The 15349-nt window shown below is 34.2% G+C and overlaps 2 protein-coding genes and 1 long non-coding RNA gene across 5 annotated transcripts; 1 reads left to right on the top strand and 2 right to left on the bottom strand.

Moving 5' to 3' along the window:
• Positions 1 to 307: 307 nt before the first annotated feature.
• AT3G17350 (wall-associated receptor kinase carboxy-terminal protein) lies at positions 308 to 1651 on the bottom strand. Of its 2 annotated transcripts, NM_112613.3 has the most exons (3): positions 1066 to 1651; positions 680 to 976; positions 308 to 508 (listed from the first exon to the last, which is right to left on the bottom strand). In NM_112613.3, the coding sequence occupies exons 1-3, from the start codon at positions 1571 to 1573 to the stop codon at positions 408 to 410; spliced, it is 906 nt and encodes a 301-aa protein (NP_188361.2). In that variant the 5' UTR covers positions 1574 to 1651; the 3' UTR covers positions 308 to 407. The 2 variants fall into 2 exon arrangements, with proteins under 2 accessions (NP_188361.2, NP_001327265.1); NM_001338285.1 differs by lacking the exon at positions 308 to 508 and having other exon boundaries at positions 636 to 976; positions 1066 to 1620.
• Positions 1652 to 4449: 2798 nt separating this feature from the next.
• AT3G03465 lies at positions 4450 to 4666 on the bottom strand. Its single transcript, NR_141002.1, has one exon. It is a non-coding gene; the product is annotated as an other RNA (long non-coding RNA).
• Positions 4667 to 8646: 3980 nt separating this feature from the next.
• On the top strand, positions 8647 to 15346 carry AT3G17340 (ARM repeat superfamily protein). Of its 2 annotated transcripts, none has more exons than NM_112612.5 (21): positions 8647 to 8997; positions 9188 to 9360; positions 9486 to 9653; positions 9970 to 10080; positions 10196 to 10273; positions 10436 to 10632; positions 10697 to 10757; positions 10860 to 10934; positions 11019 to 11096; positions 11194 to 11256; positions 11349 to 11432; positions 11514 to 11689; positions 12120 to 12159; positions 12246 to 12389; positions 12550 to 12669; positions 12760 to 12975; positions 13203 to 13364; positions 13464 to 14136; positions 14304 to 14509; positions 14693 to 14828; positions 14920 to 15346. In NM_112612.5, the coding sequence occupies exons 1-21, from the start codon at positions 8838 to 8840 to the stop codon at positions 15069 to 15071; spliced, it is 3273 nt and encodes a 1090-aa protein (NP_188360.3). In that variant the 5' UTR covers positions 8647 to 8837; the 3' UTR covers positions 15072 to 15346. The 2 variants fall into 2 exon arrangements, with proteins under 2 accessions (NP_188360.3, NP_001189916.1); NM_001202987.1 differs by having other exon boundaries at positions 8756 to 8997; positions 13464 to 14123; positions 14282 to 14509; positions 14920 to 15206.
• The last annotated feature ends 3 nt before the right edge of the window (positions 15347 to 15349 follow it).

Here is a 15349-nt window from a genome sequence, read left to right as displayed (position 1 = left end):
GAAAACTCATTGTTTTAAGGGGTTTACTTTAAATTTTTCATAAATACAGTGGTTTACAATGAAATTAATGGTGAATCAAGGGAGATTAACGGCCTCACCTACAAAACAAAAAGTGGTGGTGCAATAATATCAACTGTAATAAATGTCTTTCATCTCTTTATCCAAGAACCAAGAGGTGTAATTAAAAAACAATCGAAAAGTGTAATGTTCAAATTTTGTTGGTCGTTAATCTGACATTTGAGAGCCTAGTAGTATTGTTTACTAAAAGACATTTTGAATTTAATTGATAAAATAATCTTAACAAATATATTTATTGAACCCCCATATACGAAAACTATATTCAGGAAGGATGATATTTAATCCAAAACATAATTTATAGATTTCTTAGAAATTGACATACGCATATATCACAAAACAGTGTAAATAAAAGACATGAACATAGTCAAGAGAGTCGTTATAAAATTTATGTTTGTAAAACTGCAGCCTCCTCGATCAGTCATACCTCCACCTGACATGGAACAAATGCCACAGTTACTAATCAAACAAAATTTCTTTACCAACAACAACAATTACTAATCCAGGCAAGTATTGCTGTCTTAGGGCTAAACTGACCTAGATAATAAATTCTACATTCTGGTTAGAACTAATTAAAAAGTATAGGGATCGATACGGTAATTACCACATTCTCTCGTAGGGTTGTTGTTGGAACCGGAACACTGGCAAAGAAAGATCTCCGTCTCGGCGTCAAAGCCACAAGTGCCACCTGACTTTCGGCAACGGTCACAGCCAATCTCCGTTACCGAGTACGAAAGCTCGATTCCATAGGACCAATCCAAAGGCCCCACTCCTCTCATTTTTCCATTGTCAATCACCGTCGTGTAATGTGAGCAATCCAAAATGTTCATACTCATCACCCGCACCGTATCGTAGTTAGTGAAACAGCAATACGGCGTCGTATGAACCGTACTGTTGTTACCTGGAAACACAGATTTCAAAATTTGGGGGAAAATCGAGAAATTTCGACGAGATTTTGAAATTCAAATCGTTCAACTTAGCGATTCATACCATAGGGAGAAGTGGTGTTGAAGATTCGAAAGGAAGTACAGGAGCTATAAAGCTCGTCGCAAGAGTGGCCGGCGGCATTAAAACATAGATTCCGGTAACGATTATGAACAGGAGAATCGTTGGAACAGTTGAAAAGTGCGAAAACGGTGTCGTACGAAGGTCTAATAAGAGTGTTTTGAATATCCGCCATTTTGAAATCGTGGTGAGGCTGAAGAATCGAGCAAGTAGACATAGCAGGATCGAAGATTACCATTGTTTTCTTCTCGTAATCGATGCTTTGGACCTTATAGCTGCCGGAAGGAGTGGTGAAATATAGATCGGTGGAGCAATTGAACATTCCTCTGTATTGAGGAGATCCGCAACCGCCGTCGATGCCGAACGGGTAGTTTATTGGGATGTTGCCGCATAATGTTCGGCATGATGTTGCTGCTGAGGTTGTTAATGGCGGAAATGTTAGGGTTGTGATTGTGTAGAGGAAGGAGAAGAAGAAGAAGAAGAGCTTCGTCATTGTTGTTTTTCTTTATCTCTTCCTGTAAATCTCTCTTTCCCTTTCTATCTCTAATGGGTTTATGGAAATTTAAATTTTAAATTAAATTAAACCTCGTTATGGTATTATTTGTTAATTTATTATCCTAAACATAGTTTTATGTATGCATAAATATGGAATATTATCTTGAAATTTTTTTTTCTTCTACTTTCCTTTGATTTGTGATGTATTTTTTAAGTGATTTTTTTCCTTTAATTTATTTGTCAAATAGTCAAAAACATCTTTTTCTGTTAATAGAAAAATAATACATGTTATTATGCCCCACACATTATTGGATACGTTCTAGTGGATTTTATGATATCTATTACATCATATATATACATTTGTCTACTAATTCATCAATCTGTTTTTTGTTCATCAACATATTTCATTTATATAGACAAATCTAAAGTAGATACAACTATTAAATATTAGAGGGTAGAACAAACATTCTCTAAAAGAGAGAGTAAGAAACCTAAAAACTATAAGAAAAAGTACTCACATCATTATCTTCGTTGTATCAATTCGTTTAAACTTTAAAACCGTATTCTATTTGTTGATCGATATTTAGAACCTTCTAGAAGAGTGATGACATTTTCGATCGGAACAAATTGAAAAGTGAAAACGAGTGAAACCACATACTAATTTCATGTTTCCAACTATTTTAGCATAAATCGCAATTAGTATATGCACACGTTACACAGTAACGTAAAAAGAGTGAGGATCATCAAACTTTCTGTTGTGGACATCCACTGCTTTTTGTTTAAAAAAATAATAACGACAAGGGTTGAAATAACATTAGTCATGAATTAAAGTATGTGACAGATTATGGAAGTGAATTTGGCCTTATCCCTAATAAATTATTTATTTTTCAAAAGCAGTGTTGTTGTTTACAATGAAGGAAATTAATGGATTCAAGGGAGAATAATGCCCAACCTACGTACAAAACAAAAGTGGTGGTGCAATAATGTAAACATGTGATCAATGTCTCTGATCTCTTTATAACACGAAGTCAAATTAAATAAATAAACAAATCACTAGAAAGTGTAATTTCCATATCGTTAATCTGACGTTTGAGAGTCTGACTAGACTCATACATTCTGAAGCTTATGGCGTTTTCCAAAATTTTAATTAACTAATAAAATAATCTTTAATCTTAAATATATTGAGTGTGTGATATATCTACACACATGCATGCGATTAATCGGTAGTCTACATACAAGACTATTTTACCAAATGTATATTCAAGAAAAGAGGAATTTAATCCAACACATAACTCATAGCTAGGTTGATTAATTTAAATTCCTTTGAGTTTGACATACGAAAATATCACAAAATAGCGTAAATATATACTCCTAAACATAGCTTTGACAAATATATATATATATATATATATATATATATATTTACTGATAAACATATATAGCTAGGCTAAAGAAGGCTCTTTTGCTTGTAAGAACCCCTAATTAGCCTAATTAATGTAATTAGTTGTTGCTAAAAAAAAAGAGGAATATAATAGCCATACTTCCACCTGAAATAGAACAAGGCTACGTACATGTTACTTAAATTCCCCCTAAATTTACATATTAACAATCAAACATATAATAGTTTATTTAGTGGACCAATGAAAAATGATCAGTGACTAACAAACAATTATTGCAAAGTGCGTATTGTGTACAGGCTTTATAACCATGCACGATGTCAAGTTAAATGAAGAAAATCACGTGAAAGTGTAGTTTGAAAATGTGTTGAATTTCAAACTAAAGTGTTGTTAAAACTTTAAAATGAATCTAGACCGTAAAAAAAGTTGCAATTAAAGTAAATAAGTCACAAGTAGAAGTAAACACGTAAAAGGTAAAAAACGATTATTAAGACTGTTTTTTTTGTTATTAAGACTTTATCTCTATATATACATACGTTCTATGATATGGTTGATAATCTTTACTCTAATCTCGTTTCTCCATATTATTATTAATTAACTCCCGTTCTCTCAATTGTTTACAGCATGACGATGATGATGATCATATGTGAAAATTCCTAGCATTTCCCCTACTCTTTTTTTTATATCATATACGTTTTAGTTTTGTAAAATTGTATATATAATGATTTTCTTCTCTATACTGCAGGAAATGTCGTCTCTGCTTTGTACTTCATCTCTCCGGCGTGAGACTACTTTCTCTCTTCATTATTATATATACATATGCATGAAATCTAACTGAGTGATAATGATTTTTAAGCGATCGATCGGTAGAGTTATTTGAATTGTTATAGGATGTTATATAGTCTCTAACCAAATTTACGTCTAGGGCGACGTATTGGAGGATTTGGATGGATGGAACAACGGGAGAGCGCCAATACTGGCCTTTGATCTGTACGTTGGTGAGCACAGTGACTTGGATGATCTATGGTATCTTGACCAGTCAAGTCTCGATCTATTACGTCAACTTGTTCTGATTTGGTGCTCACTTCATCTATCTCTTAACTTTCGTCTCGCACGGACCAGGAGCTAAACGCGTAAGTAATATGACATTAGCAGCTGTTATTGAATCTTTGTTTTTCAATTTGTTTCATGTCAGCACCATATAATATTTATATTGGAGGAAGTGTTGTCACGGAGCACCTTGAAAGATGCTACGTCGGATAATTATTTGTTTCATTTAAGATTCGCGTGTTTTTGAAAAACAAATTATCTAATTACCATTCTAATGTAATCTCTAATACGGCTAAAATGTTGATGGCATTATTTGTAATATAACACATCAACAAAGATTAAAATTGTTTTAACATTGCTCAAATAATAGTGTAGAGATTACAAAGACACTGATTTTAAAGTGGCGATTCAGTTATGTGAGACGATGTGAAACAGACACCAAACGAAGAAAAACCAACACCCAATTAATATTTCGACATATATGAAAGCAAAATTAAGATATTTTAACCCCAACGTACATGAATATTTTAACCCAACCGTACACTGAAAAAGGGCGAGAAATCCCACCAGATGAAGCTCAGGAATGTTATTGTCCGGCTTTGGAAACATTCTCCTAAATATTTCAACGAGGCCAGCCATCAAGTAGATGTAGAAAAACATAACAACTTTGGCAAGCTGGTAGGGATCAAAACCATATGAACGCGAAACTTGCAAAATTAGCAAAGCGAATGCGGTCATGAGTACAAAATTTAGGACTACCGAGTAAACCAATCCTGACGTCATCCTGTCATTAATTTATCCAAAGTTTAGATAATTTTTCACTAAATCTATCGAAAAATGTAATACCGATTAAGATATAACAAGATACACTAACATGAGTATATTCTCACGTGTACGTATCCACACGCTTTTTTTTGTCAAGGTATTCTTCAAGGGATCCTCCATCTACAAAAACAAGAGAGAATATTACACGTACAGGCACTATTTTGAAACTTTAGCCACAAATAGGCACTTTGAAAGGAGAAGGCACTTTACCAAATCAAAATTCCTAAATTGCCCTCTGAACCACAACGCTTTCTCCTCATTTTCTCTCTCAACTCTTTTCTCCATCGTCTTTATTTCTCTTTCTTTCCAAAATCAAAACCAATTTTTTACGGGAATCTCAATATTCCAAATCAAAACTAAAAACCCAATTTCATATGATTTATCATCATCTTCCCTGTCTCTCAACAATTATTTGATTTGGTTCCATTTATTTCTCTCCTTGATTAAGGAATCTCTGTCATCGATTACAATGAAAAGTGAGGATGTTAACCATGATCAGTTACCTTCTAAGCAATCTGGGCTTGAAACGGTTCGTGATGTTGAGAACGCGAGTAGCAGCAAAAAGGCCATTGTCGATGTAACTTCATCTGAGGCATAGTTGTCCATTGATGAGTGTCCAAGCATTCAAGTCCAAATGGTCATCTAATAACTCACATTTGAAGCATAGTTGTCCATTGATAAGTGTCCAAGCACTCTAGTCCAAGTGGTCATCTAGTAACTCACATCTGAAGCATAGTTGTCCATTGATGAGTGTCCAAGTACTCAAGTTTAAGTATATAAAGCGTGTAAGAAGATCAATTGTAGCAGCAATGTTCTGTTGTTGATTCTTAATATATTCTTCGTTTTTAAGTTATGATAGAGAATTTTGAGATAATCTCAGAATTTCTATGATTTGTAAGAATAAAAATGATGAAAAAAAAATGATGCTAGTTTGTCTCCATGATAACTTGTCCACGTAAACGTAACCATGTGGAAATAAGTGATTCTCATAAGCAAAAGAATATGCTTTTAAGGTTAGACTTTCAATGAAACATCAATTTATCAAGAAAGAATCAAATTGTATCAAACAAAGCGATCAAATGGATATGAAATTTAATACTGGAATTTGCCAACTTGGGTTTTCCATAAACTCTCAAATGTTTGATTTTGATAAACTCTTAAATGTTTGATTTTGCAAGGAAAGAAAAAAAAGTAATAATGAGAGAGAGAGAGAGAAAAAAGAAGAAGCGACGAAGAAGAAGGAAAAAAAAGGAACGTGGAGAGATGAAACTTTTTTTTTAATTATAATTTTTTAATTTTCAAGGACAAATTGGTCAAAAGTTTAATGAAAAAGTTGGAAAAGTGCCTCATCCCTGACAAGTGCCTCAAAAGGAATAAAATTCTCTAAAAGTACCTAAACGTGTCACATTCCCAAAAACAAGATCGATATTATTTAAGCTTAAATTACCATATGAAAGATTTCACAAATTATTAATAATATCGACTGTACAGTTGCCATTTGGACACGTAGATGCTAGACGAAAGTCGATCATATCCGAATCTTCTACAATGTTACTTGTATAATAATTTATGTACCTCTTTTTAAAATAAAATAAAACAAAATAAAGGGTTTTTGATTGAAATGCAGGAAAAACTTTAGGCGTTAGGATGTTACATATCAGATGTGGGAGATATACTTACTATATATAATCTGGTATAAACCAAGAAAAAAAAACGAATTTGGTGTAAATTCCATTTCCATAGTATTAATAAAACCCTGATAAACAATACTAAGTAAGCACAATATGGCTTGAATTTTCACAGATTCACGATGGATTGTAACCACTAAAAGCTATCAAGATTCTAACAGAGTATTTGATTGTTTTATTTAAAATTAAAATATATAAATAATTTTAAATATCTCTGAATAATTGGGTAGACTTTAAACAAAAGATCCACCCCAAATACCAGATCCCCCCTATAAATATTTGGGGAAAATACACCAGATGATATTCTAAAAATTGGATTTATCTATACAGTATACGTTTGATAAAAAAAATGTATACAGTATACAAAATTTAAGTTTTTTTTTTTTGTTTTCTTTTATAAAATGTATCAACTAAATTAGAAACCTAAGAAAATATGAGTTATCTACAAATTTGATTAGAAAACATAATTAAGTTCAGAACTCACGGGCAAGAATTTGACGACAACAACAAATCAACAATAGTAACGTAGGTGGGACGATTGACGAGCCCTTGCCAAATCTTCGCCTTGATCTCTCCAAAATATGTAAAAAGATGATACGCATCACACATATTTATATACACATACATTGTCTACTATAATTAAATATCTTTATTTTAAAATGGAAATTTGAAACTCAAGAATAAGTAAAGATATTCCTACAAAAAAAAAAGAATAAGTAAAGATATTTCTTTGCATAAAAAAGATATGTTATTGACTGTCAATAATTTTTTTATGGACCCTGATCATAACAAACTAAATTTGGATAAGATGTCACAAAAATGATCTTAACTACAGTTGGATGCATTAAAGTTTATATTATAAAGTCACACTGTATTATAGTATTAATTAAGTAAGCTTTTACACGTGTTCAATAGTATGATACCAACGTACCGTGTTTAGTTATACTTCGTATAACACAACTTTTGAATTTATTTTTAAGATCTCATATTTATATCTAGAAAAAACTTGTAGATATAATATCTTTAAAAAGTTTAAAAAAATATTAAAATTTGGTAGCCAACCTAAAGAAAAACGTATCAGTTGAATGATTTAAATGATAAAGTAACTTTGCATTATACATTTTTACTCCTTCGCAAAGTGACTTGAGTCCATTATAATGTAATTATTAATAGACATTTGTAGTTAATTGACGTACTTATTTATATAACATAACGTTCGAATTTATTTTTAAAATACGTTATTCAAACTAAAGTAAAAAAAGGTAGAAAGAAAATTTGTATATATAATGTCTATAGTTAAATATCTTCATTATAAAATGAAAATGAACAAGTTAATAATAAATAAATTAAGAAATTTAATAAATTGAAATTCATTGCATTCTAATATAATATATTTTCTTTTAAAAAATTAAATAAATTTAATAAATTGAAATTCATAGCATTTTAATATAATATATATATATATATATATTTAATAAAGTAAATAAATTTGGTTAGATTTCAGAAACTTTCCATTGACTAGAGTTGGATATGCTTTAAAGTATAAATTATATGCTTTAATTTTTTAAAAGTTGTTGGATATTTTATTTTTTTCTGTCAGCATTATATATTTGGTGTCATTAGATGAAAGAAGCTAGAGTGAATTTACCTTCCACATAGAGACTCAACATAGAAAGGGACCAACCGTATCAGTTAGCAGGTCTACAAAAAAAACTATGCTCTTACATACAATGAACATGCCAATTAAACCAATTAGAGATGTCATACAACATATATTTTTGTCCACAGAGAAAAGATCAAAACCTAACAATAGAAAAGGACTTTAAATAAATGAGACAACGTAATTGTTGGAATAATTTACATCATAGGTGGTAATAATGCTGTGATAACATATATCACTACGAATATAATGTATGATAAACTAAGCTAATACAACCATTTAATAACTACATCGTGTAGAGAAGCTAACCAAGACAATGATCATTAAACTAAACATTAAGTTTTTTTGGGGTTAAATTTGCCAAATACCCTCAAAGTCTAGTCTCCAAACTTTTAGCTTTATCAGTATACAACAGTACAAACTAATTGTTAAATTCTTCGAACCCAAATCTTTTCAAAGTCTTCGAACCCAAATCTTTTCAAAGTCTTCGAAATTCAACCAGACTTGTTTTTTATTCATTCTTCCGTAATATATAAAGTAACCTGAATTATTCCCGCCACTGATGTTCCCCAAATTTCATCAGTAAATAAAAAAGTTTGGAGGGAAGAAAATGAAAAAGCAATAAGAAAAAAAAGAAACGCAATGTTCGTCGGCGACGACGACTCAGTTCAGATTGTTCGGCTTCTTGACCAGACGCTTACTTCTATTGATGGCGTTTCTGTCCGCGAGGCGACGGAGGCTCTGGATCTACTGTCTACGAAGCTCCCTCATTTCCCTTATCGTCTTCTCTCCATCGCTTCCGGTAAGCTTTTTTGTTTTGTTTGGGTTGTCTTCTCATTTTTACCCGATTTACTTATCAATTCACTTTATTCCGAAGCATTGACTTCTGGTGAAGAGATGCGATTTTGATTTCCTTGAACCGGATGGAACAATTAGGGTTACGTTGGTTGACTTCACAGTTAATGCTAATTCAATATATATTTTTTTGACAGGAAGTGAAAATCCAAGCCTGAAAGTTGCTGCTGCAACATATCTGAAGAATTTTACCAGAAAGAGCACTGGCACTGAAGGGACAATCTCAGAAGTCAGCAAGGAGTTTAAGGATCAGCTCCTCCTAGCTTTGCTTCAGGCAGAGCCTGCAGTTCTTAAAGTCTTACTTGAACTGGTAGGTGTATTCAACAAGCTTAACTTCATCTGGACTAGTTGTTGCAAATCTTATTATAACCCCTCCGTCCTGTAGATTTTAGTTTGAATTTGTTCACATCTTCATTTTACTTCACTTGTGGGCAGCTGCACATTGTTGTTGTGTCAGAATTTGTTAGGAAAAATGCATGGCCTAAACTTGTACCGGAGCTGCGCTCTGCTATCGAGAAGAGCAGTTTAATTAGCAGTTCAAACTCTAGCTGGAGTACTGTGAACGCTCTGATGGTATTGCTTACAGTTGTAAAGCCTTTTCAGGTATTTGTTACATCATTCTCTTTCGTAAGAAAAAAGAATATAGTAAGGAAGTGATGAGCTTTAAACTTAGATTTTTATATCTCTCTCTTCCATCAGCTCTCCTCTACTGCACCCTGTTTGCCATCATATTATGGTTGATCATCCCTTATTTTGGTTGTGAACTTTTGTTGCTTCTGGCTGCAAATTTAAGATTATTAACTACTTCAAATAAATCTGAAAACATGTGTATTTTGAAGGGGTAGTCCTCTATTTTGAACCTGGTCCAGTGTGGTCTATGAGAATAAGGCTGGCTTATTTCTGTGTGTTTGCTTTGCAGTACTTCCTGCAACCAAAACTTGCAAAGGAGCCAGTGCCACAACAGCTGGAGAGTATCGCGAGAGAAATTCTAGTACCCTTGGTGTCAGTATTACATCGTCTCATTGACAAGGTTATCCTTTTCTCTTACTTTTTTTCTTGTTCTTCATCTACTCACAAGTTTATGTAAGATACATCTTCTCTTTGGATCTCAATGAGTATTCCTATCTGGTATGATTCTGAAGCAGGCTTTGACTACCCATGGATGGGATGAACTGGAATTGGAAAAGACACTCCACATTATTTGCAAATGCCTATACTTTTCAGTAAGTCACAATTTTCAGTTTATATTGCAGATACACGAAGTTTCCAGAATTGTTATTGCATGTCTGAGTGATTGAAAATTGCCATTGATTATTACTCATAATTTATCATTTTTCATTTCATGTTCATGTTGTACTATCTACTGTTGTTGTTTTGTGTTGTAGGTGAAGTCCCATATGCCATCTGCTTTGTCACCTCTGCTCGGTTCCTTCTGTCAAGATATGATCAGAATTCTGGACTCCTTGAGTTTTGACTGGAGTGTAACTCCTTCTGATGGGTACTTGATAAGATCGAAAGCTGGAAAAAGAAGTTTGCTCCTCTTTTGCACGCTTGTCAGCCGACATAGAAAATACTCTGATAAGTATGCAAACACCCCAAGTCCTCTTAGCAATGCTTATTTCCCATGCCTAATATATTTGATTCAGATTGGTGCCGGAAATAATAAACTGCTCAATGAAGATTGTCAAACATAGCTCAAACATCGGTGTATGTATGTTTAGCAATTTGTTACTACAAAAATTGCTGCTTCTCATCAAAATGTTACTATCTTCTTAATCTAATGCTATGAGGGCCTACTATCATGTGCAGAAGCTCGGATGCCTAACTGAGAGAATTATATCACTTGCTTTTGACGTAATTTCACGCGTCATGGAAATTGGCCCTGTAAGTTGTTAGCAAATTTACAGCAAATATAAATAGATTTTATCAAATGTTTATGAAAGCAAATATTTGGTACCTTGTAAACAGGGATGGAGATTACTTTCACCCCATTTTTCCTTTTTGTTGGACTCCGCAATCTTTCCAGCCCTGGTGCTTAATGAGAGGGTACGCTTTCCTTTAATTGTAATCTGTGTTGCAAGCATTGCTTACTACCATTATTTCAAAAACTTTAGTGGTCTTTCTGGGTTGCTTTTGCAAGTAGGACATCTCTGAGTGGGAGGAAGATGCAGATGAATTCATAAGGAAAAACCTTCCATCTGAACTAGTATGGAAACTTATCTCTATCTCTCTCTACACGGATTATTATTTTGTCTATGTTCCAGAAGTTAGGAAATAATAGCACTCTCGTTTTGGCAGGAAGAAATTTCTGGGTGGAGGGATGACTTGTTTACAGCCAGGAAAAGCGCTATGAACTTACTTTGTGTCCTTGCCATGTCAAAGGTGAAGAAACTATAGTTGTTCATTTACCTATTCCAGCTATTTGTTAATAGGTTCTTATAGGTTGTGATCCATTTCTCATAGGGACCACCAGTATCTACTACAAATACAGCTTCCCCAGCAGCATGTAAGCGGAAGAAAGGTGAAAAGAACAGAGGAAATAACCAAAGATGCATGGGTGATCTACTGGTGCTTCCATTTTTGTCAAAATTTCCTGTGCCTTCGAAGAGTTACAAACTGGATGCTAGTACTTCAGCAGCGTGAGTTCTATACATTTTCATGACTTCTGATTCTAACTCATTGAAATCCTTGGCAGATGCCTAAACCAAATAAAAAATGCTTTTGCAAGCTCTGAGCAGTGTGGTACATGTTTGTTTGACGTATTGAGTAACGTTATGTTAAATGCTTGCATTGGTTATTAGAAAATATGTTCTTGAATTGAACTTTAAAAACTCGTTTTGCAAGCTCGTGATCATCTTGCCATAGATATTTTTTCAGTAGACTGAAAGTATATACAAGGCTCTCTTATCTTCTTTGCAAGACTCCTCAGACAACTATTAAACATTTTGAAAATCTAATATCGGGTTGGAAGTGCTTCTTGTTAACTGTTCTCTTTCACTTTAGTATATCTTGTTTCATTCCCTTTTACTTTTTTATTAAGCTGACTTTGTTGCTATGTCGACATGTCAGCTATTTCGGTGTCCTAATGGCATATGGTAGCCTGCAAGAGGTGAGCAAATCTGGTTCTCTTTGCTTTGGAATTAAGCATTGACTGAAACAGTACATAGAATTACGATGGCTCCTTTTTTCCGGCAGTTTATCCAAGAACAAAATCCTGAGTATGTGGCATCTTTTGTCCGTACCCGTGTGCTACCCATTTATTCTACACCTGATTGCTCACCTTACTTGGTTGCATCTGCAAATTGGGTACTTGGAGAGCTTGCGTCTTGCCTACCTGAGGTGTAAATTTAACTTATTCTTCTTGATGCTGTAAATCACCGAAATATATATATTTAAGAAAACCATTTGCTGCGATATGATATATTATAGTCACTTATTAAAATTTGTAGCAATTTACGTCTAGTGAACCCATAATTGATTAATTGCTTTATGCTTTCAGGAGATGAATGCAGATGTTTTTTCTTCCCTACTAAAGGCATTAGCAATGCCAGATCAGGTGGAGATTTCTTGTTACCCAGTGCGTTTTTCAGCTGCTGGTGGAATAGGTTCCCTACTCGAAGTAAGTCAGCACTTATATTAACAATTGCACTCGTGGCTTGAAGTGATGGCTTGTCATATCTAACTCAAAGAATATGTTTGTTGTCTTCAGAATGAGTACCAACCACCTGAATTGTTGCCGCTTCTTCAGTTTATTACTGGTAAGATTGGTAATGAGGAAGACGAGGACAGCATGTTGTTTCAGCTTCTCAAATCCGTGGTCGAGTCGGGAAATCAAGATATTGCAATGCATATTCCTTACATTGTCTCTTCTCTAGTAAGTAATATGTTGAAGTTTATGCATCCAAGTGAAGATCCATGGTCTCAGGTATGTTTTAGTCCTGCCTTTCTTAAATTTTTTGCTTATATTGAAGTTTCAACAACATGAAACTGAAGGTAACGGAATGTATTCCTCGTATTTTGAAGTAAAAAAAATTGACACACCTATGTTTATATCACGCACATGAAATCCTTGACGCTACCAAAATATTTGTAGTATTTTCAGTTGTTCGTGGTCTAGGTATTGTGAAATGTCTTATATTATTTTCAACGTAGGCTATTCTAGGTGGCCTTGAGACATTAGCAGCGATGACTCAGACTTATGAAAGCTCTAAGCCTGAAGCGGATGAGGAGAATAATCAGGCGACTGAAATATGGCTAACTGGTCAAGGCACCATCAGCAAAGCTTTGTCAGCACTTTTACAGCATGCATGGCTGGTAGTTAAATTACTACTCCTTTGTACTACAATTTATAGAAATTGAAACACTGTTCTAATTTTAGGATACTGCTCTGCCTTTTCTCTTTGCATGGTTCAGGCAACAGATGTGCCTCCGACTTCATGCATAGATCATTTGTCGACGATGTTGCGGTTCATTGTGATTGCTGCTACTAATTGCAATGTATTTGTGGAGCTCAGATTAACTGATTTACTCATAGTTTGGGCCGATATTCTTGCTAGTTGGAATGGTTGGGAAGAGTCGGAGGACTTATCAGTTTTTGACTGTATAGAAGAAGTTGTGGGTATAAACAATAAATATGGTTTTAGGAGTTTCCTTTTCAGAGATATACCATCCCCTCCAGCCATGCCAGTCCGTCCACGATCTGTTGTAGAATCCATTGGTTCATTTGTCAGCAAAGCCATACTTGAGTATCCGTCGGCCACAAGGAGGGCTTGTTCTTGTGTCCACACATTATTATATGTACCCGACTACTCATCTGACATCGAAGGGGTGGGGAAATCATTGGCGATGGTCTTCGCTGAATCAGCCTTTTCTCATTTTTTAGCATTGCGTGAGAAACCTTGTACATTGTGGAGGCCTCTATTACTGGCAATATCATCATGCTATATCTCCTATTCCGATATTGTGGAAGGCGTTTTAGAGAAAGTGATATCTGGAGGTTTCGAGTTATGGGTATCTTCATTGGCTTTTTCATACTCGCTTACGTGTGATGACAGTCCATCAGTAGTATCGGAAGTAAAACTATATGGTGAGTAGATAAATCTTTCCTTTCTGTGGTAAAGTTACGATTACAGTTCACATGTTAAACATGTGCCTTTGCCAACTCGTCACATAATCATAAAAGGTTTAGTTGTATGTAGTAACTGTTGTTAATCATAAATGCATGAGCATAGACTAAAAGACCTCTTGTTTCAGTGATGACGCTAGTAAAGGTGATCGAGCATCTTTTAGATGTAAGGCACGGGAATGCAACTGATGATTTGGCAAGGAAGTGCTTTGTTTCATTGATGGAGGCTTCTCGAAGGCTAAAGGAAGTGAACGAAGAAACAGACGATGATGAAGATGATGGAGAACCTGGAGAAGAAGAGACAGAATCTGAAGAAACTGATTCAAATGACGAGGTTTGATTTGAATTCTAGTACTCGTTATTAAATTATAATCAAAGTATGTTCTGCAATCAATTTGCTGGTCCAGATGCAAAGTAGTTTATAAACGGCTAATTTCAAGAAACAACATTGGATCTTCTAGTGGTTTGTTTCTTCTCAAATAAGCAGTCTCATTTTGTGTCTTTTTTTTTTGAACAGGATTCCGAGAGCGATGAGTGTGAAGAAACGGAGGAAGAGTTTCTAGAAAGGTATGCCAAAGTTGCAGCAGAATTGGAGGATAGTGAAGTTATTGAAGAGGCGGATGAAGAAGATGATGACCATGAGATTGATTTGGGTAAAGTTTGCTCTTCACAACAAGATAAGAAACAATTTATTGCTTTGTTTAAAACCTAGATTTTTAATTTTCTTAAGTACTGATATTGCAGGTTCTCTGAATGAAATCGATCCGCAGAAACTGGTGTTATCATTAATGGAGAAGCATCACCAGAAAGTAATAAATCTCGTACCCTCTGAAGCTATCTCAACCTTTCTCAATTCTTTTCCTATATACACAAGTCTCTTCTCTAAGTGCCTCTAAACATTAAGCTACAGTTTTATTTATCTCTCCAAGTTTTGATGCGGTTTGGTTCATGTTGTGTTAGTGATTCTGAGTCAGCTTGGTGTTCCATGTTTCATTGAGACTATTAGACATGAAAAAATGATCTTTTATATTTTTAGAGATATTTTTGTGAGAAATTTGTATACTGTCTGTTTCGAATATTCAATATTGTTCACTTGTTTTCAGTGGTTTTTAATTTCCATGTAGTTACATATTTGGATAATGTAGGCCATACAAATCTGGCAAGTGACCACCTT

Source organism: Arabidopsis thaliana, chromosome 3 (genome assembly GCF_000001735.4).
Source record: "Arabidopsis thaliana chromosome 3, partial sequence".
Classification (NCBI taxonomy): domain Eukaryota; kingdom Viridiplantae; phylum Streptophyta; class Magnoliopsida; order Brassicales; family Brassicaceae; genus Arabidopsis; species Arabidopsis thaliana.
This window is presented reverse-complemented; position numbering and strand designations above follow the sequence as displayed.

Bases quoted from the DNA above. Each gene is read 5' to 3' on its own strand.
- AT3G17350 (NM_112613.3), bottom strand. From the start codon at position 1,573: ATGACGAAGCTCTTCTTCTTCTTCTTCTCCTTCCTCTACACAATCACA. The intron at 977-1,065 runs GTATGAATCGCT...CTGTGTTTCCAG, and splicing joins CAACACCACTTCTCCCTATG to GTAACAACAGTACGGTTCAT. The intron at 509-679 runs GTAATTACCGTA...GTTCCATGTCAG, and splicing joins CAACCCTACGAGAGAATGTG to GTGGAGGTATGACTGATCGA.
- AT3G17340 (NM_001202987.1), top strand. From the start codon at position 8,838: ATGTTCGTCGGCGACGACGACTCAGTTCAGATTGTTCGGCTTCTTGAC. The intron at 10,081-10,195 runs GTTATCCTTTTC...ATTCTGAAGCAG, and splicing joins TACATCGTCTCATTGACAAG to GCTTTGACTACCCATGGATG. The intron at 11,257-11,348 runs GTATGGAAACTT...TCGTTTTGGCAG, and splicing joins AAAACCTTCCATCTGAACTA to GAAGAAATTTCTGGGTGGAG.